General features: G+C 48.0%; 1 protein-coding gene and 1 long non-coding RNA gene across 4 annotated transcripts in view; both read left to right on the top strand.

Annotated features, from left to right (window-relative positions):
- Positions 1 to 22647, top strand: part of LOC147007808 (uncharacterized) — a 151267-nt gene that overhangs the window by 97170 nt on the left and 31450 nt on the right. The window lies entirely within an intron of this gene.
- Positions 776 to 22031, top strand: LOC147007811 (rap guanine nucleotide exchange factor 2-like). The gene is made up of 17 exons (XM_085866362.1): positions 776 to 1137; positions 2777 to 2881; positions 3048 to 3216; positions 3966 to 4102; positions 4523 to 4681; positions 4863 to 5003; positions 6431 to 6595; positions 8697 to 8804; positions 11174 to 11368; positions 13270 to 13378; positions 15276 to 15495; positions 15750 to 15883; positions 16702 to 16942; positions 17168 to 17548; positions 17688 to 17899; positions 18421 to 18544; positions 20956 to 22031. The coding sequence occupies exons 1-17, from the start codon at positions 1027 to 1029 to the stop codon at positions 21236 to 21238; spliced, it is 2994 nt and encodes a 997-aa protein (XP_085722488.1). The 5' UTR covers positions 776 to 1026; the 3' UTR covers positions 21239 to 22031.

Genomic DNA, 22647 nt, shown 5'->3' with positions numbered 1-22647 from the left:
GAGAGAGAGAGAGAGAGAGAGAGAGAGAGAGAGAGAGAGAGAGAGAGAGAGAGACAGAGAGAGAGAGACAGAGAGAGAGAGAGAGAGACAGACAGAGAGAGAGACACAGAGAGAGAGACACAGAGAGAGAGACACAGAGAGAGAGAGAGACACAGAGAGAGAGAGACACAGAGAGAGAGAGAGACACAGAGAGAGAGAGACACAGAGAGAGAGAGAGAGACACAGAGGGAGAGAGACACAGAGAGAGAGAGACACAGAGAGAAAGCTCCAGGTTCGAGTACAGTGCGGTGTCTCATTTCATGAATATTGATTACGGTTATAATTTAGAATATGGTAACTTATGGTATGAAATATCCTTCATGTTGATGTGAGGTGTGAAACCTGTACCTGCTGGTTACATCATTTTCCTGTCAGTGCAGTTGTATCGCTCAGGCAATGCCCCTGTTCCACCTGATGTTATTGATCCCCCTGTAATCAACACACCTGGTGTTATTGATCCACCTATAATCAACACACCTGTTATTGATTCACCAATAATTAATCAACACACCTGGTGTTATTGATCCACCTATAATCAACACACCTGGTGTTATTGATCCACCAATAATTAATCAACACACCTGGTGTTATTGATCCACCTATAATCAACCCACCTGGTGTTATTGATCCACCTATGATGAATCCACATGGTGTTTCTGGTGCAGGTGGAATGTCATGACTGTTTATCGTTTTAAGGGTTAGCTGGAGTATCACGTGACACTCTGGTCCCTGCAGGTGGATCACACAGAGGACGGTGAAGACACCTCGAATTGGGCCATTTTGCTGCGCCCATCCTGCCCATCCTGCCCATCCCGCCCATCCCGTCCATCCCGCCCATCCTGCCCATCCCGTCCATCCCGTCCATCCTGCCTATCCCGCCCATCCTGCCCATCCTGCCGATCCCGTCCATCCCGTCCATCCCGCCCATCCCGCCCATCCCGTCGCACGTTTCGTGTGATTACCCCTCCCGGTGAGCGCCATCCCATCATGGACGACATTGAAAACAGACCCAGATCAACACGGGCTCTCGGCTCCATCACCGGCTCAAGGCTTCCATCGTCATCACCAATCCCTCTGCCTTCGTCGCCACAATCAATGGTCAGAGTCGCTGAGATGACAAAACGTTCCCTTCGGTGTCATTGTCCTCACAATGCACGTCATTCATACAACACTCACAAAAACGTTCCTTGGGGGCCACAGGTGAGTGAGCATTGCCGCAGGTAACCGTGCTTTCACCAGTTTGGAGCTCGTGAAACCCACAAACTCCGAGTGTCCGTAAATCGTGACTCGTGAGCCCTTGTCTGAGTCGAGTGTTCACAAAACACACACATCGACAATGTCTGCAAAAAACAATGGGATGGAAAACAATGAAGGCTTGTATTTACACAATGGTGTGTATTTTTAAAATGAATGACATTCACGGGACGGGCAGGACGGCCTGCACGTGCGTACACTCGCGTCTCAGCCGTCTAGCCTGGGTTCGAATCCCGACACAGGTGTAAACTGCCATCCTGGTGTTTCACAGGCACGGTGATCCGTCAATGTGTTTGTGTATGTCGTCCCTCGGATCGACGTTGAACCGGGGGTCACGTCTGCCGGCATTAGTCGGTGGACGTTAACAATCCCACTGTGTAGTTAGCTCACCAAGAGGAGGCGAGCTATCGCCGGCACCATGGAACGAGTCACAAATTCCTGCCACAATTACTGCTGGAAAAGCAATGGCAAACCACCCAGTTTAACCCTTACCAAGGAACTTCTTGGGCAGTAAGTCAGAATGAGAATGACGTTGCTGAAACGGTAACCATGACAACGCCCCCTGAACGAAGGACCAAGCTGGTGCACTGAAGGTGAATGTTCAATGATAATGAAGGTGAATGAAGGACATGTTCACCTTCGCTTTCCACATTACAAATGGAATAACCTGTTATGTTGCACAACCAGACCCCACCCCACCCCTCTCCCCCAACCCCCCTTTTCCCCAAACTCAACTCATTGTCTCCTACCTGGTAAAATGATAATCACAACGTCCCGCCGTCCAGCTTTCTCTTGGGTCACTACACGTTAACCTATCCTTGTGTTAACTTACTCTTCCCGCTGATTCTGAATCGTCATGTGACGTCACTGTTCTTGCGCATGCATCACGTGTCGTGAAATGACAAAGACGAGAACATCACTCGGTGGAGCGCACACCTCCAGCAGGTTGAACAGGTCACCGTTTGTGTCCCACTGGTCGGCTGGATCCGGATCCGGACCTGAACCAAAATCGAATCACCTTGGTCTTGTCACCTACACACATCATCCACCTTGGTCTTGTCACCTACACACAAAATAAAACAAAGCTCCATTCGCCAGGTGAACATCAGCACTGTCATGTCCGTTTCTCTTTGGGCATTTTAGTCGTGAACCTTTCAAACTCCGTTGGTGTGTAATGTTTGTAATGTACAATGTTTAATTACTCGGTGAGTGATTCAATGCTGGAAAAGTTTGCTTTCTTCTTATCGAGGAATCGTTGGTCGTTGGAGTCCCAAGTTCTCGGACTGTTTTCACGTTTCCACGTCCAAACATCTGCTTTTCTGGAGGAACCCTCGATGGATGACTCGTGATGTAAAAGATGAGTGGCGACCGTCATGATGGAGGTCACATGTTGTAATGTTCTCAAGTGATCCCTCTTTGTGACCTCCTCTCTCACAGCCTTGTGACGTCTTTGTGAATGACCTGCACGTGTTGTCCTGCACAGCTTCCGGAGGAGTTGAGCAAGCTGCACCTCGGGGAGGGTCGTCACCGTACGGCGGGCATCCCAACCAGTGAGTCGGAGAGGTCCAGCCTTTGGGACATATTCCAGGTACACCGAGCGACCAACATCGTGCCCTCCTCCATGTTCTCAACTTCCATTCCCATTGAACTATTCAAGAGGAGAAAAGCTCAGTGAATGGACAGACAATGAGAACGGTGATGTGTGTGTGTGTGTGTGTGTGTGTGTGTGTGTGTGTGTGTGCTTGTATGTGCAGGTCATGAAATATCATCACCTGCGTCTGTCATGGCCGACGGAGGCCGTGCTGGACTGTGATGAAGATATTGAGGAAGATGGACAACGGGCATCGGTGTGGCTGTCCAGCCGAGACCCTATCCGGGATTGCATGGAGAAGGACCCTGTTGACCGGACGGACGATGACATCGGTGAGGCCTGTTGTGGAATCAAGTTGCTTTGACTCGCTCAAGGGAAATGTCTGTTTTCAGCTTTTTGTTGTTCGTCCGGTGCACGCACCTTGATGGGGTTCGTTTGTAATTGGGTCCACACCTCCTGAGTAATCACTTGTGCGACCAAATCCGCCGTCAAGTTCACGCAACTCCATCTTTGTCCGGATCCGAGCGAGTCGTCGCGCAACAAGGTTCGTTAATTTGTCATTGCGCGTGCAACCAGGACTGTGACGACCGATCGTGGTGTCCAAATGTGCGTCTGATAAAATGCATCACGACTATCCGCTCAGCACGCCACTTTGAATTGGAGCTCATCGTTATTGCAAGCAACCAGTTGCTAGCGACTGCTCGCAACCGGTTGCAAAAACATCCGCACGTAAACAATTCAGTTGCGTGCAACTGAGTCGCGTGACTCGTTGAGGGGTGTCATTGAGCTGGCTTGTTGGAGTGTTTATCGTGTGTGACGTCACAGTACAAGTTTAATCCCGTGTGTGGTGATGGTCTTGTTGGTGGAACAACTTGTTGAAAAGTTGAAAAGAGTGAAAGTTTTGACATTTGATGGCCTTGTGCTGCACATGAAACAAGAAGATCGTGAAAAAGAGGGAACAGGCAGCGAAAGCACAACACAATGAAAATGAGGACTTGAGTGACAGGTGGACGATTAATTAATTAATTATTGTTCAATGTCATCCTTCATCCTGTTGGACCGATTTATCCTGCCCTATCAGAGCGGCTCCTGGATTTCGTGCAACAGTTCCCGGCATTCGCGGACATGACGACGTCGGTACGGCGGGAGTTGTGCTCGGTTGTGGTGTTCGCCGTGGTGGACCGAGCTGGCACAACGGTGCTTCAAAATGAGGAACAGGTGAGCCGCGTTGTTCAAGTCCAGTGTGCCCTTTGTTCACAGATCAAAGTTTAATCTCCCATTAGATGCTGAACAATCACCTGAGTTTTTATTAAATAAATAAAAAATTACAAATCCACCTGGAAAACACAAGATCGAAGGGAAGGCTTTACTGGCGTGGTGACGATTGTGGGACAATGACGTCACACGATAATTAAACACGTGGTTTTTTGACACGTGCTTTTCCAATCACTTGCGTCTGTCTGTCTGTCTGTCTGTCTGTCTGTCTGTCCAGGTAATAACATTGTTTTTTTTCCCCCATTTCGCCTTTTCTCATCAAATTTTCAACAAACCTTTATTATGAGAATACGGAAAAGAATCACGAAAACCTGTACTTGGGTCTGTGAAAACTCTTCTGTAGGAAACTTGTGTCTTCATCAGCTGGAGTCGTGGTGTGTCATCGTGAAAGGTGCGGTGGAGATCATTGAGAGAGAGGGACGGGTGAAAGCATTGGGCGTGGGCAACGGCTTCGGTGTGACGCCATCCCTGACCAAGCAGTACATGATCGGAGACATGCTGACCACGGTGGATGATTGCCGGGTGAGTGTTTGGTTGAGTTTGAGTTTGGAACTCCAAAATGGCAAACCGAGTCGACCATCTCCTCAATGTCATGGTGACCACCTTGACACCACATTCATACCTGTCTCTATTATTGTTGTATATATTGATTGATTGATTTTGAAAATTCTGACTGTGTGTGTGTGTGTGTGTGTGTGTTCAGTTTGTTTGCGTCACCCAGCAGGACTACTGCCATATTATTAACAAGGCAGAGCGTGCGGAGGAGCACGGGGAGGTCGTGCGGGCCAAGGAACACCGTGAGCCGGACCGTACGGGCCCACGAAAGGGACACATTGTCCTCAAGGCATGTTGTTGCTCCACAATGACTTGTTTCCCACAGTCACGAAAGCTGATGTGAAGCCGCTCGTGCAGTACCTTGTGACAGGGTGAACAAACGTCGAGTGCTGGGCTCGAACACCTTTACACACTTGAATCGCTCAGTGGTGAATGGGTCGGATGGGGAGGAGGAGAAAGGGCTCAGTGGTGAAGGGATAAGTAGCAGTGGGGAGTAATAAGAGGTGGGGGCAAAGGGAAGTGGGAGATTGGAGGAGGTGGAGAAAGGAGCTGGAAGAGAGAGGTTGGGGAAGGAGGCAGCCTTGTAGATGTGAATGGGGGCAGCTTTGAGAGGGGGGAGTGATGGGTGAGATTTGAGGGAGAAAGGTGTGGGGGAGCTTTTGAAAGGTGAGGGGGAAGCTTGGGGTGGAAGAGAGAAGTTTGCTTTGAAGAGGGAGGTGGCTAAATTGAGAGGGAGGGGAGACGATGAGAGCAGGCACGGTCATGGGGAGGAGGGAGACGGGAGGGGTGGGAAGAGGGAGAGGATGAGACTAGGTGTTGGTATGGTGGAGATGGGAGTGGGTGGGGGGAGGAATAAGATTTGAGGGGTTTGGAAGAGCAAAACCGAACTTGGAACACACAGTAAACACGGAGGAAACAAAATAACAGTCAAAACGCGATGAACAACGACCAGAAACTTATGTTTGAGAAAGTCAGCAGAGACCCCTGGGGAGAACCAGCCGTCGCCTCAAAAACCGGAACCGGAAGTGATTTGCTCATTATCCTAAAGTGTGTCGTCGTTGTTGCAAACTCTGGCGTTTTGTTTGAAAAAGTGAAACGAACTTGCATCAACGTCCCTCCAGTTCCACCATTGTTCCTGATATTCCACCTTTTACTGCAATATGGTTTTTTTTCTCGATCATCTGGTTTGGTTCTCTCAACATTTTGTGTGCAAACAAACAATGGAGCGTCGGCATCTGAGCCACTGGACCGGGCCTACCTGGAAATGGAGTTTCCACGTGCCGGGCGGAGTGCTGTGCGTTTCCATGCGTCCTCCTTATACACCGCAAACCTGGTCCTCAATTTGAATCTCGTATTTACATCATCGAGTCGACACGTCATTTCGAATCTCAGGCTACATTTCCTTTTTCCACCTTGGTCTCTCGGCCATCGGGCTGACGAGTCTGACACGAGGCCGCGCGTAAACCTCGGCCTGGATGGGATCGCCAGTGGCCAAAACTGATGGGAATTCCGCGTTGAGGATCGAGCAGCTTCTCTTGGTTTGGCCAAACATTGCGGAAAAGTTCCATTTTCGGATGTTGAGCTTCAATGTCGGACTTCGAAGTCCAATGGTAGATAATGGCGCCGTGTCGGCTTTGGTGCAGAATCGCGAGTGAATATTGAAACGTTCGCACATAATATGATTGTATGAACAACAAACTTCAATTGTCTCACCAGGGAAGCCCAGAAGGGTTGATCGACCACCTCGTGGAGGAACACTCGCTGGTTGATCCCACATATGTGGAGGACTTTTTGCTCACCTGGCGAACATTCCTGCCTAATGGCTTGCCCGTTGGACGCAAACTGCTCACGTGGTTTCACGACAACAGCCTTCGCGACAAGGTGTGACGGGAGGAATCCTCACTGGGCCTTCTTTCTCTCATTTTTGGTCACCTGAATATTGCATCATATTGTCTCGATGACCAATGACAGTTGTAGTGGATGTGTCTCCTCGATAACTCCAAAACCATGAAACCTTGTGGCCTGAAACTTTGCACGCCTACGAAGGGAACTCCAAGGAAGTGCAAGAGTGAAAATTGGGTGTTTGGGTTAATTAAAACACTCCTTTTGAAGATAATTAACGGCCGAATTTAATTATATCCTTTATCAAGGCTCATCCCGCCCTTCGCTGGGGTCTTAATTCGCCATTTTTTTTTAGCCTGCTCAACAATGCCTTGACTTGGAACAGGCCACAACAGTTTCTGAATGATAATTTTTTTTCACTTTCCTCACTCACATCATCCAATGCCTGATCATCATACCTACGAATCGCTGGACACATTGCAATGCTTGTAAACACTCATTCGTAGCTTTATTTCATTTCTGCACATGCCATAACCTCGAGAATCTCTTAATTTCAGCGAAATTTCAAAATCTCAATCGACTTCATCAGTTGTTCCGATGTGTTCATTTGTCCAGTTGGGACATTATTTGACATTCCGGCCATCTCCGGGTCCATGCTGTTTGTATGATCGATGGCTAAACGCATGCTGAGCCTGCCGTTCCTTGTCAACCGTTTTGTTGAAGTGCTTGCCTGAGTGCTTAAGCCACTTGGCGAGCGCAATCCAAGCTGCTTGGTTGTTCGTTTCCAATCCGTGGTCAAGCGGTGGGGGTGTGCGGTGGCGTTAGCTTGTCGGTGGGGTGTGCGGAGGCGTTAGCTTGTCGGTGGTGGGTGCGCGGGGGTGTTAGTTGTCGTTGGGGGTGCACGGGGTGTTAGTTGTCGGTGGGTGTACGCCAGGGTGTTAGTTGTCTTTGGGGGTGTACGGGGGTGTTAGTTGTCGGTGGGTGTATGCCGGGGTGTTAGTTGTCGTTGGGGGTGCACGGGGGTGTTAGTTGTCGGTGGGTGTATGCCTGGGTGTTAGTTGTCGGTGGGGGTGCACGGGGGTGTTAGTTGTCGGTGGGTGTATGCCGGGGTGTTAGTTGTCGGTGGGGGTGCACGGGGGTGTTAGTTGTCGGTGGGGGTGCACGGGGGTGTTAACTGTCGGTGGGTGTATGCTGGGGTGTTAGTTGTAGGTGGGGGTGCACGGGGGTGTTAGTTGTCGGTGGGTGTATGCCGGGGTGTTTGTTGTCGGTGGGGGTGCACGGGGTGTTAGTTGTCGGTGGGGGTGCACAGGGGTGTTAGTTGTCGATGGGGGTGCACGGGGTGTTAGTTGTCGGTGGGGGTGCACGGGGGTGTTAGTTGTCGGTGGGGGTGCACGGGGGTTTTAGTTGTCGGTGGGTGTATGCCGGGGTGTTAGTTGTCGGTGGGGGTGCACGGGGGTGTTAGTTGTCGGTGGGGGGGTACGGGGGTGTTAGTTGTCGGTGGGTGTATGCGGGGGTGTTAGTTGTCGGTGAGGGTGCAGGGGGGTGTTAGTTGTCGGTGGGGGTGCACGGGGGTGTTTGTTGTCGGTGGGGGTGCACGGGGTGTTAGTTGTCGGTGGGGGTGCACGGGGGTTTTAGTTGTCGGTGGGTGTATGCCGGGGTGTTAGTTGTCGGTGGGGGTGCACGGGGTTGTTAGTTGTCGGTGGGGGTGCACGGGGGTGTTAGTTGTCGGTGGGTGTATGCCGGGGTGTTAGTTGTCGGTGGGGGTGCACGGGGGTGTTAGTTGTCGGTGGGGGTGCACAGGGTGTTGTGTGACAGTGTAATGGGCCGAGTGGTCTCTCCTTGTATTGTATGCTTGTGGAATGAGTTGATATGCGATCAGCCAGAGAGAGTTATTGTCTTTTACTTTTTTGTTCTAAAACTCCCCCTCCCCCCCCAAAAAAAAAACTTTTACTTTTTGAGCATCGGCGGCTCATTGATTAATTTGAATATTGTTCAGCAAAAAGAAAATTTAATTGCTCTAATATTTTGTCATATAATTAATAAAAAAGATTTTCAAGTCAAATATTATTCCACACGAGGTGAAGAACTGATTAAAAATAAATATTTATTTTGTGTCCGGAATGATGTCTTTGTCCGGCAGGTGACGCAGGTCGTTTTGTTGTGGGTCTGCATCCATTTCAATGACTTTGAGTCAGACCCGAAGCTCATGCGCCTTTTGGAGAACTTTGAGAGTTGCCTCGGACATGAGGTAATCCACCTGTCCCCCACCACCACCTGTCCCTCACTACATGAGATAATCCACCTGTCCCCCACCACCACCTGTCCCTCACTACATGAGGTAATCCACCTGTCCCCCACCACCACCTGTACCTCACTACATGAGATAATCCACCTGTCCCCCACCACCACCTGTCCCTCACTACATGAGGTAATCCACCTGTCCCCCACCACCACCTGTCCCTCACTACATGAGGTAATCAACCTGTCCTCCACCACCCATGACCCCCCTCCCCCCATTGTTTAAAATCCATTAACATAATAAACATTTCCCAATTACGGACACACCGGTTTATTCAGCTTCCTTTTCTGGTCCTATTACACATTTTATTTGAGATGTTTACTAAAAAAAATTTCCCAGCACTCTGGAGATATTCGAGATGGCGTCCAAAATGGGCAAAATCATAGAATACGGTAAATAACATCTCAAAACTGTGGCAAATTGGAAAAATAATCATTGGGATTTGGTTCCTGATCATGAGTTACTCGTTTCTGATAATTGGAGGTACGTGGACTGCTTTCTGCATTTTGGGTGGTGTTGGACCTCTGCTGAAAACAGGTCAAATCCTCAGGTTCGCCTCTGGAACCACGCGGGATTGTCCTCTTCTGCTATTTGCAGCACTTTCTGCCATCCATCACGTTCGAACGAAGAGGTGCCCTCCTTTGTGTCGATGCCTGCCTTTTTCACACGGATTCGGCCTCCAGAATTGTAGAAAATACAATCAGGTCCAAAAATGATCTATTCTGATGATTTCTTGCGCTTTTCCCTTCCTTCTCGGCTGGTAGATGGTCCAGGAGCTTCAGGGTCGTTAGATGGTTCACTAGCTGTTAACCGATGTAGGTTCAGGGTAAATCTTTGGTAACATCCTCGGGGATAGCCCTCGTTCTCCTGGATCTCATCAGGAATGCCAGGACAGATATCCGTCATTCGATACGAAGAACCTGGTGGTTCGGCCAAGCGACGATCCCGTATATTTTTGAGAATTGCCGATCTATCATTTGGATTCGTCAAGTCTGAAAATTATGTGAACGATCCATGATTTATTCCAGACATACGAATGACACGATGTTCCCGTTTGCGTTTTCTTTCCATTTCAACAACTTTCTTTTGACAATTACATTAAACTGTTTCTTGCTTGTCTGACATCTTGACTTGTGATCTTGATCTTGACGAGCTACGGTCTCGAGAAGCGAACTAATCTAACCTGGAAAGAGATAAAAAAAAACACATAAAAAGATTAGTTCACATAATACTTGAGTGTATGTAAATATTCAAAGTGCATCGGGGTGTGTATAGGGGTGTGTGTGTGTGTGTGTGTGTGTGTGTGTGTGTGTGTGGGTGTTTTCTGGCTTTCACATTATCGACCATCTTCAATTCTAAGTACGATAACAATAATAAACATCCTTGATAAGAATTGCAAGATGAATATTCGAAGGTTCTGTCCCTCCATTATTATTACATAAATGATTATTTGATATTTACTCTGATTTTACCATTTTTAAAACCATTTTGAACTCCATCTTGGATTTTATTGATGGCAACAAAACATAAATAACCACATTATCCTATTAGTTTCTAATAATCAGGAACATATATCTTACAATGAATCCAGATATTAATTTACTGTATATTATTCTTCGTTTCAGGCTGTGATGTCCAAGTTTGTGTGATTTTTCCGATTGTGGCGGCCATTTTAGATGCCATCTTGGAATTTAAACATTGTAACAAAATTCAATCACTCGGTATTAGTTATTAATGATGAGAAACACATCATTCCAATTAATCATTTACAATTTTGTCACAGTTTTTGGCTGTTATATATAATTTTGTTTGATTTTGCATATTTTGGTGGCCATTTTGGATTTTTAAAAATGGCAACAAAACCCAATTATCAGAAACTAGTAACTAATGACGAGGAACCAAATCCCAATGATTATTTTTCCAATTTGCCACAGTTTTGAGATGTTATTTACGGTATTCTATGATTTTACCCATTTTTGACGCCATCTCGAATATCGCCAGAGTGCCGGGAAATGTTTCTTGTTAACATCTCAAATGTGTAATGGGACCAGGAAAGGAAGTTGGTTTGGTGGAGTCCTGGGTGGGGTGCACGGATACCCTCCGTCGATACTTGACTCGAGTGGAAACCGACACACAAAGGGTCGAACAAAACAAAGGGCCCACCGTTGCCATGGCGCACAATCGGGTTCATTGTTGCTCCAGCTTTATACATCGATCTTCCTGATTGGTTAGTGAAGTCGAAAGAACCCGATCTTGTTTTGTTGTTGTATTCTCAATTTTAATGTCGTGACTCCTTTTTTCCGAAACTCTGTCCGCAGGAAATGATCGAGTACTCGCAGATTCTCAGAGTCGCTTGCTCGACCCGGGCTCGTCTTCGGAACGTCACGCTCTCGCGCTCGTCACGTGACTCGCCCCTCGAGTTTGAGCTGGCACGTGCTCGTGGCGCAATATACGTGTCGAAGGTCAAGCCCGGCAGTAAGGCCGACGAGTGTGGCTTGTGGCGAGGGGATCAGGTAACACCACCGTGCTGGGAAAAACTTTCACAAAACAACTTCGATGTTGTTAACGTTGCATCAGAGGGGAAAATATTTATTTAATTATTCGTCGTTAACTCTGCCACCGAAGGTGGACGGACGTTGTATTTTTACCCCTGTGTGTTTGTCTGTATGTCTGCAGGATATCTCAAAAAGTTGTGGACGGATTTGGACAAAACTTGGTGGACAGGCTTGGTTTGTGATGAGAACAAATTGTTTTGATTTTGGTGAAGATCCGGATTCAATATTTTAAAAAATGAATCTTCACCATTGAGAGATCGGCCCCAAAAACGACAAAAATATATATATATATATATATATATATATATATATATATATATATATATATATATATATATATATATATATATATATGTTCTTCTTTCGGCTGCTCCCGTTAGGGGTCGCCACAGCGGATCATCCGTTATGATCCGCATACTGATTTGGCACAGGTTTTACGCCGGATGCCTTTCCTGACGCAACCCTGATCGCCTCTTACGACACAGGGAATAAGGATTGGGTTTCGCCATGATTCCAGGCTGCCCTACACTCTCCCATAGCGCGGCCCAACGCAGAGCACCCGTCCTCAAGCGATCCTTCAACCCAAGCCTCCGAGTAGCCGGATTACAGGCGCACGCCACTACGTCCGGTATATATATATATATATATATATATATATATATATATATATATATATATATATATATATATATATATATATATATATATATATATATCACGATATCTCAAACTGTTGTGGATGGATCCGGACAAAACTTGGTGGACAGGTTTGCTTTGTGACAAGAACAACCTGATTCGATTTTGTTTCAGGTCCGGATGCAGATCCGGTCTATCAGTGCGATACAAACCGTGAACTGTTCATCTTGGCAGAGGTGTTTGCGCTCTACCCAGTGCTGTTCAATGTTTTTTTTTTTTTTGCAATCATCTGGTTTCAAGAAAGAGTGGTTGTTCGGCACTGGTAATCAGCATCAGCTGGACGGCATCAGCCCACGTGTCCTAAAAACCTGCTCCTGTGCTCTTGCTCACCCTCTCTCTGTTCAAGAGTTCATGTGATGTCCAAGCATGAAGAGTTCATGGTTCATGTGATGTCCAAGCATGAATAGTTTCCGTCGTGATTTCGAAGAGTGCGGTTCTAGTTTTTAAAACGCTCTTCCGGTGAAACAGTTCCTAAGGCTTCTGCCGATTAGCCATGAGCTTCGCAGAGCTACAGCCCCCGACATCTTCGTCGGATTGTGCTGCAGCCAACACTGGGAAGCGAATTTAATTCTCAATGTTATGGACCAGTCCACCCCGGAGAAGGAACATCCACGGACACGTTTTTCGGGCTTGCTGGTCCTCATCAGCACGGAGCGGAAGTTCCTCCACCGGTGTTCGGTCCAATTTCTGCACATCCGTTGCGGAGATGAATGGATTGATGGATGACGTCCGTGCAGGACCAATTGGTAGTCACAAGGAAGCATTACCGGTCTCCAATGACATCAAGTCGAGGACCTTGCTTTGAAGTCTTGTTGTGCCAACGCCGCGCCAGTTTTCTCCCATTTTGTTAAATGTTCGAGATTTGTTGTCGCCCTGTTTCAGCCCTGATGTACAATGTGGGTTGTTTGTTCTCTTGTAGCACACAGAGGAGTCTGTATTCTCTGGGTGCTCGGTGATGTAACTACTGTTTGACGATTCCTCTTTTATTTGGACGGTGCTTCGTTCATGTTCATCCGTAATCGATCTGATCGATTGCCGAAGCTCAGATTTGATGTTGCGTTCCGCGAATACACGTCACGTGTGTTGACGAAGTGGCCCTCTTTGGGCCATCAGATTGAAACCTGCCCGTCCCTGAGGGTGTGCCGTCACATTTTGTCCGACAGATTGTCGAAGTGAACGGGCACAGCTTTAAGAACGTGTCCATAAACACGGCGGAGGACCTTCTCAAGAAGAGCACCCATCTGTGTTTGAGCGTGAAGAATGGCCTCATGAGTAAGCGCGTTCTACCTGGGGGGACATCATTGGATCGCTTGTTGTTTGTATATGATTGTGTTCAACCTCTTATCTTCACATAAAATGTCCACTTAACCAAAGAGATTTCATCCAAGCAACGCACAGCAAGGGGGACACGAGACGAGGGGCGGGAGAGTGATGGACAAAACAGTGGGGGACGGAGACATGAGGAGATCTGTGGAAGGGATGGGGTGGGGAACATGGGGAATACAAGATGGACACCACAGGGACTTTCAGGAAGGAAAGCAGGGAAGGAAGTGGGTTTGGGGTGGATTAACGGGGGTAGAAAAGATCGAGGATTTGGATGGGGGATGATAAGAGGTGGTGGTGAACAGCTGTTTTGAAGACCTGGACTGAAGAATGGGATTGAAGAGAGTGAGGGAGTTTATTCCAAAGGCGGGAAAAAGAGGAATGAAAGAGTGAATGTGAGCAGTGATTCTTGATTTTGGTAGTTTTCCCAGAAGGGAGTTGTTGGCTGACCTTGAGCGCCCTGCGGAAATATGGGGGAGACAAATCGCAGAGAGAGAGAGAGAGAGAGAGAGAGAGAGAGCAAGGGGGGAGAGACCGGAGAGGAGACGGTAGAAGACAGAAAGACCACCGACCTGCCAGGAATTTGAAATTTCTTCACGGCGACAGCTCACCTACTGTTTGCGAAGGCACCGAGTGATCTTTAACTAGCACTAACTAATGCTGACAGGTGGGACACCCAGTTTAACGTCCACCCGAGGGACGGCACACACGTTCATGAACCACCGTACCTGTGAAACGTCACGATGACTGTTTACAGCAGGGTCGGCATTCGAACGTCCTCGAGGTGAGTGTGCGCACCTGTAGTCAGTCCATCCTGCGAGCCCTGTGCAAGCACTCCATCGGCATTTGTCTCTTGACGCACAAGATCTTCATGAAACATACACTCTTACCTTGGCGCGTGCACCTGTGACCTGCTCCTTGTGTACTGAGGCGTGTTGAGACATTCGCAACAAACCCACTTGTTTCGTCCACCTGGGAAGCGAAACCCTCCTGATGGGAACCTGCAGTCGATGTGTGACAAGGACAAATGTGTCCAAGAGCTGCGTCATAAAGGTTTTGTCTTCAAAAGAAGAAGAAGAAGAACAACAACAACGCGGAGCTCTCTTCGAGCCAGTGTTCGCAACGCGACGCCGCTAATAAATAAATAAATAATAAAAAATGGATAAATATATAAATAACAACAACAACTTCTGATATTTCGTCACGTGCCTTGATGGAGCCAATAGCAAGACCCGTCATGGAGGCTCCTCGTTCATGACGAGAAAATCGTGTATTTACGAAATTATAACACATTAAATGGATCTTTAAATAGTAACGTGAACTTTTCGAAACTTTAAAGCAAATGTCCGAATATATTTAAAAGTTCATGATAGACGCTCTCAAAAGGCACCGTCAATGCGAGGATGTATGCACGTGTTTAGTATTTAAGGAGATCCGGATGCTGTATATAAAATAGCCGAGTCCTGAAGGTTTTGTCTTCCACAGAAGAAGAAGAAGAACAAGAAGAAGAAGAACAACAATGCGGAGCTGTCTTGGAGCCACGTTCGCTCCGCGAGACGCGGCTAAAAACCCTTCAGGCAGTGTTGGGTTTTCCTGAAACGAGACGCACAGCAAGGGGGGCGTCTGCGTCTTGTTCAGGAAATGTCGAGACGTCTGCGCTTCCAGATAAATTTCAAAGAAATATGGAAACTTTAATGTGTGCAATTGTCACCTGTGAGCTCGGCAATTTATGTCGACCTGAGCTCAGGTGGGGCACGAAATGGGCAAACCGTGAAAACGTGAACCAGTCATGAAACCATTGACTCGTGTGAGTAATGGAAACTCCATTTGTCATGTTTGCCTCCAGGTTACAAGACCACGTGCTCCCGACAAGAGGAATGCAGCATCACGTGTCCTGCACACGAAGCACGTGTCACCGGGAAGCGTTACTGTGTCCCGGAGCTGAGCGCCGTGGAGCCCTCACCTGGCGCACACACACGGCCAAGGTCCAACTCCTCGCCCGACAACGAACCCTTCACACCCACGGCCAATTCCCGCACCCACCTGCTTCGACCTCCGAAGCCCAAGTACGACCGTCGCACCTCGCACGCACCGATTTTGTGAGCACAACAGCAGCTTGGATAGCCGAGAGGTGTGCGCACTCAACTCTCAGCTGTTTAGCCTGGGTTCGAATCCCGACGCGGCTACAAACAGCCATCCTGGTGGTCGGAATCCAGGCCGAGTCATCGTCCCTCGGATGGACGTTCAACCGGGCGTTCCGCGTCACCGCAGAGTTTAACTTTCGTGTTCTGTTTTTTTTACACCGATGTTTGTCACGTAGCAATGTGCCGGTGACCCAAGATGACAGCATGGTGGCCATGAAGGCTTCAAAGCGCGGACCCGTGCCCCAGCCCCCAACCGCAGGCCTTTCCTCCAGCAGTCCTCCCCATCACTCGGTGCCTGGCTCTTCTCATGGTAATAAGCACAGATTGGCCACACTTCTGCTGCTGTGCCTTCAAACATCATTTTGGGATGTGTTTTCCTCGTCAGTGATGGTGATTTCTGCTTTTTGGGGTTTTTAATGTAATTTTTTGATTTAAATCGTACAATCGAGCACACACACACACACACACACACACACACACACACAACGCTTCTCCTTTCACCAATAGATGCAAAAATCGCATAATTTCTCTTGCGGCCGTGGAACGAAACAAACAATATATTTATAACAGCCCTCACTGTTCCCATTAGCTCCCAGCACCCCCACCCCGACATGATTAATAATAAATATCATCATTTTAAACTCACCCTGAACATTCACGAGCCCCAGATTTGTCTTTCCCATCGGTGTTCAGCAGCACCTAATCCAGACGCACGGTCCATTCACTGGTAGCGATCTGTCAGGGGTTGGGGTTTGTGCAGCGCACACCCGTCCCCTCGGGCCTTGCACCGACCCACACGATCAGCAGTTTGCGGGATGAGCAGCTGCCCGTTGAGAAAGCTGAGAAAGTTCTCCAAGTCTTTATTTGTGCAGAGGCGCAGCCCTTTGTCTCGGGAACTTTTCCAAGTATTTTCGACTTGTTCTCGAGCTTTGTGAGCCATTTCAGGTGACATTTCTCATCTTGCACGCACGATGTACTTTCTTTCGTCCTGAACACGCAAGTTTCCTGGGGTTCCTGCGCATGCTGACCGAGAATTTCAAAAGTCAGTGGATTATTATGGAATAAAATTTGGGAGCAAATAAATATGAAATGTCTGACAACATCTTTGCTCTGCCCATCGTCTCACAGGGTTTGCTGACCAAGTAGTACGAGTATATCGTGCTGATCAGAGCAGTCGCTACGTGCTCACGAGTCGAGAAAGCACAGCGCGTGAAGCTGTAGTTGCCGCACAGCGCGAGTTCCAGTTGCAGGAACCACCTGAAGGTTCCTGCCTCTGTGAGGTATCCGTTACTCCAGCGGGTCTCGTCAAGCAAAGTCGGTTACCTGATTCCACAGTGCACCTGGCGGAGAAGATCCACCTCAACGCACGGTACGGCTGTCCGATCAGGCTGTGTCAGAATGAAACTGGTGATGTCTGACTCGTACACGTTAACGGAATGCTGGCGGAAGGAGCATCTCCTGCATTTACCGAAGATCGTAAATAATTTTCAGCAGATGAGTCTTCATTTCAATAAAAAAAGAAAATAAATAATTATCCATCATCCATGTTATCATTTTCAAAGACTGGACGATCCGTTGTTTGTCCTCACCACAGGTACTACCTGAAAAATGTCCGTCAGATAGAGACGCTGTGCTCCGACGAGGCCGTGCGGGAGTTGCAGAGGAAAGCGCAGATGTCGGTGCTGCGCTTGAGCAGCGCTGAGCTCGCGGAACAGCTCTCCGTGCGGGATTTTCAGTCGTTCGCCGCCATCCCGAGTACCGAGTACGTCGAGGACCTTTTCCGGTTGCCTCATGCCACCACGCCTCACCTGCGGCACTTTGAGCAGCTGCTCGACCAGGAGACCTTCTGGGTGCCGTCGGCCTTGCTGCGCGAAGGGAGTGCTGTGAAAAGGGCCAAAGTCGTCAGACGCTTCCTTCAGGTGGCAATGTACTGCCGGCAACACAAGAACTTCAACTCCACGTTCGCCATCATCAGGTAGGTGACGCGACAACACGGGGAAACACCGACTGCACTCCCTTGTCCTTTGGCCACGATCGACTTCCAGCATTTCCAGAACTCCATGCTCTGCTTCTCACGGCTCCGTTAAAACAATGTCGCTCTTCGCGCCGTCTAGTGGTCTGAGTCACTGTTCGGTGACACGGCTGCGGCACACGTGGGACAAGCTGCCGTCAAAGTACGAACAGCGATTTCAGGACCTCCAAGGTCTCTTTGACCCGTCTCGGAACATGGCAAGGTACCGTGCGGAGTTGAGCAGCTCGAACCTGCAGCCACCCGTCATCCCGCTGTTCCCGGTGGTGAAAAAGGACCTCACATTCATCCATGAAGGTCAGCCTCACATGTTCGTGCTGACGGCCTCTGTACTCGTGGGAATGCAGAAGGTTGAACAAATGATGATTGTGTTTTCTGTTGGGATTTGCGGGTTCGTCTGTCGAGCTGGCGGAGGCCAACTGAACTTAAATAACTGAACTTAAAATTTGATACTTGGTTATTCCCGGTGGAACCTTTTGCCATCTTTCAACTTGGCTTCCGGTGGGAAGCGTGGCCATTTGAGATGGCGTGCCGTCGGCTTCGCTCCGGTCATTATTCTCATGAACCCTTGACCGATATCACTTTATACACCACCAAGGTACTTGAACCTACCTGTTTACGTTTGCTGGGAAAGAACAAGTTCGAGAACCGAGAATATTGAAAAATAATTTTTAAAAAATATATTTATTTATTTGTTTTCACATCTTTGAAGAGAAAGGGAACAAAAGGAAATGGATAATGATGTCATAATTAGACACGACAATGAAGTTCACTCCATCCGTCGATGCTGAAAAGTGCTTTGTGGGAATTTTTTGCAGGCAACGACTCGTACGTGGATGGTCTTGTTAATTTTGAGAAGCTGAGGATGATTGCCAAGGAGGTGCGTGCGGTCGGGAGCCTGGCGGCGGCAACTCGGGAACCTGCGTTTGTGTTTCGGCAAAGGTGAGCGCGTTGTCACCGTCAGCACTCCGGACTTCTCTCAAACCATCATTTTGTTCTCCATTCGTCGTCCTGCTCACCAGAAAAAAACTCCAGAAAGTTCAGTTTGTGCATCGGACTTTGAAATGTGTGCTGTTTTTTTGCACAGGCTCTGCAGGTCTTTAGGGGAGAACCAGTGCACACTCAGGAAAAATCCTATGAGGCCGAGATGAGATGTTGGTACAACATGCATTGATGACCGAATCAAGCACTGCATTGATTTGTGTGTGCTCAAAACCACTGTCACTTACTCCATTATGGCCACAAGAGGCCAAAAGGAAGATGTGTTTGCTGAAGATTTCGATGTGCAAGCCCGATGTTGTTCACATCACCTCCAATTCCGATGCACAAACTGAAACTTGTTGCTCTTCCCAAACATCTCTTGGTTGGAAACTCTGAAGTTTCCGCTTAAATCAGCGAGAATGGTACCATCCCATGCTGAGGCTGGATGTTGGCAAGCTCAAGGATGAGAGGGTAGCTGAGGTGTTTGCAAACTAGCTGAGTGGATATTTGGGGGGTCTGGGTGCTTTTGGAGGTCCTCAAGAGTTGTGGAGTTCCTTCAAGACCACCGTCCTTGATGTTGCCGGTGGATGTCTTGAGAACTCACCGGAGTGCAAAGAAGAATTTTGTCTCTCAAGGGACACTGGATACCATTGACCAGAGTCACAGGATCAGGTTGAATGGAAGAGCTGAGCTGTTCAGGGAGCTGAGGCGTAAAACTGTACGTGCGTTAAGGGTGGACAAGGAGGACTATGTGTGAGGAATCTGTGAGGGGGTAGAGCATTACCTGTGGTCAAATGATTCTGGTCCTGATTACAGGGGAATTCGCGCATTGCGTTCAACCAAGCCCGTCCTTCGGTGCACTGCAGTTAGAGCAGAGAGTGGTAGGCTTTTGACAGAGGAGTCCGAAGTGAAGGCCCGCTGGGCCGGTTACTTTGAGCGGCTGTACCAGGCTGATCCACCAGCTGTCGAGTTTGATGTCAGGGGTGTTACAATCCCTGTTGCTGACCCTCGAATCAACTGTGGTCCACCTTCGCTTGTGGAAACACGGGCTGCGGTGCACCGGTTGAAACGGGGCAAAGCTCCAGGGATCTGTGACATCCATGCCGAACTTCTCAAGGCTGGTGGAAATGCTGCACTCGTGTCGTTGCATGCAGTTTTGTGCTCTGCCTGGAACACAGGCATCATCCCAACTGACTGGAAGAGGGGCCTTGTTGTCCCTCTCTGGAAAGGGAAGGGTGATCGCCAAGACTGCAACAACTACCGAGGGGTGACGCTGCTGTCAGTGCCGGGCAAGGTCTTTGCTCCGATAATTCTTGACCATATCCTTGCTCGTCGTGTCCTCACCGAACGCAGACGAGAGTTTCGACAGGGGCTGCTTGCAGCTCATGTTGATCTCTGTAAAGTGTTTGATTCAGTGAATCGGGATGCCCTGTGGAGGATTGTTGTTGTTGCTGGAGTTCGTCAGGGGTGTGTCCTGGCCCCCACATTTTTCAGCCCTTGTATGGACTGGCTTCTCGGGAGGATGTCGGAGAGATCAAGCTGCGGTGCATCATTTGGGAATGTCAAGATCTCTGACCTTGATTTTGCAGATGATGCGGTCATCTTTGTGGAGACGTTAGATATCCTTTTGGGGGCCCTCGAGGTGCTGAATGAGCAGTCGGTGCCGCTGGGATTATGGGTTTCCTGGGTCAAAACTAAGATCCAGGTTTTCAATGACATCTCGGATGCTGCTGTCCCGTGTGTACCTGTTTGTGGTGAGGATGTTGAGGTCGTGGAGAGATTCACTTACCTTGGCAGTGATATACGTCTGGGTCGGGCCTGGGGAGTCATGGATTCACTGGATCACGGGATGTGGCGCTGCCTGGACCTGTGTGGGAGGACGAAACCATGAAGTAATAATTGTCCCAATTATTACTTAATCTTCTCCGTATTCTCGTAATAAAGGTTTGTTGAAAATTTGAAGACAAGAGCTCAAATGGGAGTTGGGGGGGGGGGGGAAGTTCAGGCCTGGACAGACAGACACACCAAATCGATACAACAAAACCGCGTCTCCTGTTGTGTGAGCAGACGGTCTCGTTAATGAGTTTGGGATTGTGAACAAGCGAGCTGGTTTTCTTAATCTCGTCATTTTCCTTTCCTTTCCTATTGTTTGTGAACCGGTGTCATCCGACTCTGCACAAGACACTTTATGAAGAGCTTAATCAAGCACTTAAATAATTTTCTGGATCCTTAAATAGATGAGCTTTTTGGATTTTGTGATTAATTTCCTGATTTTTTTTTGTTTGTTCATTTCTCTTGAACAATAACAATCCTTTGTTTCACACACCCCGGGCATGACCTCACTGTGGGTTGCGGCGTGTGCACGCGTGCAGGTCCTTGAGTCAAGGCGGTGCGGGCGCCGGCTTGTTGGACTCCACACTTGGCGGGAGACGCAAGAAACGGCATCGGCGCTCCTCTTTCCTCGATCCCAAGAAGCTCTACAAGGAGGCGCTCATGGCCCGCCGCGTACGCCAATACTTGGCCGGACTTTCTGTGGAGCGCGATGAAGACCGGCTACTTTCGTTTTCACTGCAGTGCGAACCGGCAGGGAGTACAGGCAACACCGGAAGGGCACCGGGTAGAGCGCATACCTCCACCACGCCGTGCCATGCCTGATCCACGACAACATGTCGGGCCCACACATTTTTTGAAATATCATGCTGTGTATCGTTTTTGGTCCTCAATCTCTCTCTGTCTCTCAATGGTGAAGAATCGCTTCAAAAATTATATAATTTTCACACCTGGATCCGGATTCGGATCTTCACCGAAAATCGAATCGATTCGGACTTGGACACCCAACCTGTCCAGAAGCTTCGTTCAAATTTCAAATCCGTCCATGACTTTGTTTTTCAGATGTTGTGCTCACAGACAGACAAACAAGGGGGTGAAAACTGAACCGCCGTCCACCATCGTCGGCAGAGGCCACAAGGAAATTACTCAAGGAAGTTCGACGCAGGAGGCCATTGTCGAAGAAATTTCTGATTCTTCCAGATCTCTCAATTACAAATGGAGAATCTTGGTGTTTATATCGTTTTCAGTAAGAAACAGGTTTTTATTTATCATCTCTGGCGCTGGCACCAGTTTGTGTGGTGTTGACATCTTCCGGGTGAAGCTTATCTTCAGTCTTCTTGGACAGATCCTGCTTGGATGGTTGTAACACATGTTTCAAATCCAGACATGTTAATCCTTTCCTAATAAAGAAAAACGCACAGAATGTGCGAGAATGATCGGCAATTCTTCTTATATTCAACTTACTGGCAAAGTTCAACCTGTTTACACTTTTCATGTGCAGGTGGTCTTTCCGTACAGGGGGGAAATATAATTATGTGAATTACAAATGGAAACGAACTACTTAAAAAGAATCAAATCATATTTGAGGAGATTTTTATTTTCAGGTTTAATTATTATTAATCCGCCCCCCGGTGGGAGGGAGCTGCGCGGTGTATAAACACGATTGTGTTTGATTTCTATCTTGTGAATATGAAACGCTGTGCGGTGTATAAACACGATTGGGTTTGATTTCTATCTCGTGAATATTAAACGCTGTGCGGTGTATAAACACGATTGTGTTTGATTTCTATCTTGTGAATATTAAACGCTGTGCGGTGTATAAACACGATTGTATTTGATTTCTATCTTGTGAATATTAAACGCTGTGCGGTGTATAAACACGATTGGGTTTGATTTCTGTCTCGTGAATATTAAACGCTGTGCGGTGTATAAACACGATTGTATTTGATTTCTATCTTGTGAATATTAAACGCTGTGCGGTATATAAACACGATTGGGTTTGATTTCTGTCTCGTGAATATTAAACGCTGTGCGGTGTATAAACACGATTGGGTTTGATTTCTATCTCGTGAATATGAAACGCTGTGCGGTGTATGAACACGATTGGGTTTGATTTCTATCTCGTGAATATTAAACGCTGTGCGGTGTATAAACACGATTGAGTTTGATTTGTTTCTCGTGAATATTAAACGCTGTGCGGTGTATAAACACGATTGGGTTTGATTTCTATCTTG

This window comes from Eptatretus burgeri, chromosome 24 (genome assembly GCF_056783735.1).
Source record: "Eptatretus burgeri isolate ZD-2024b chromosome 24, Ebu_testis_v1, whole genome shotgun sequence".
NCBI classification, from domain to species: Eukaryota; Metazoa; Chordata; class Myxini; order Myxiniformes; family Myxinidae; genus Eptatretus; species Eptatretus burgeri.
Note: the sequence above shows the minus strand (reverse complement) of the source record. Positions and strands in the feature narration are given on the sequence as shown.

What these genes read in the sequence shown, in the direction of transcription:
- LOC147007811 (XM_085866362.1), top strand. Translation starts at nt 1,027, where the DNA reads ATGGACGACATTGAAAACAGACCCAGATCAACACGGGCTCTCGGCTCC. An exon ending in CGTGAAGAATGGCCTCATGA is followed by an intron (nt 13,379 to 15,275) that starts GTAAGCGCGTTC and finishes GTTTGCCTCCAG; the next exon opens with GTTACAAGACCACGTGCTCC. An exon ending in CTTCGACCTCCGAAGCCCAA is followed by an intron (nt 15,496 to 15,749) that starts GTACGACCGTCG and finishes TTTGTCACGTAG; the next exon opens with CAATGTGCCGGTGACCCAAG.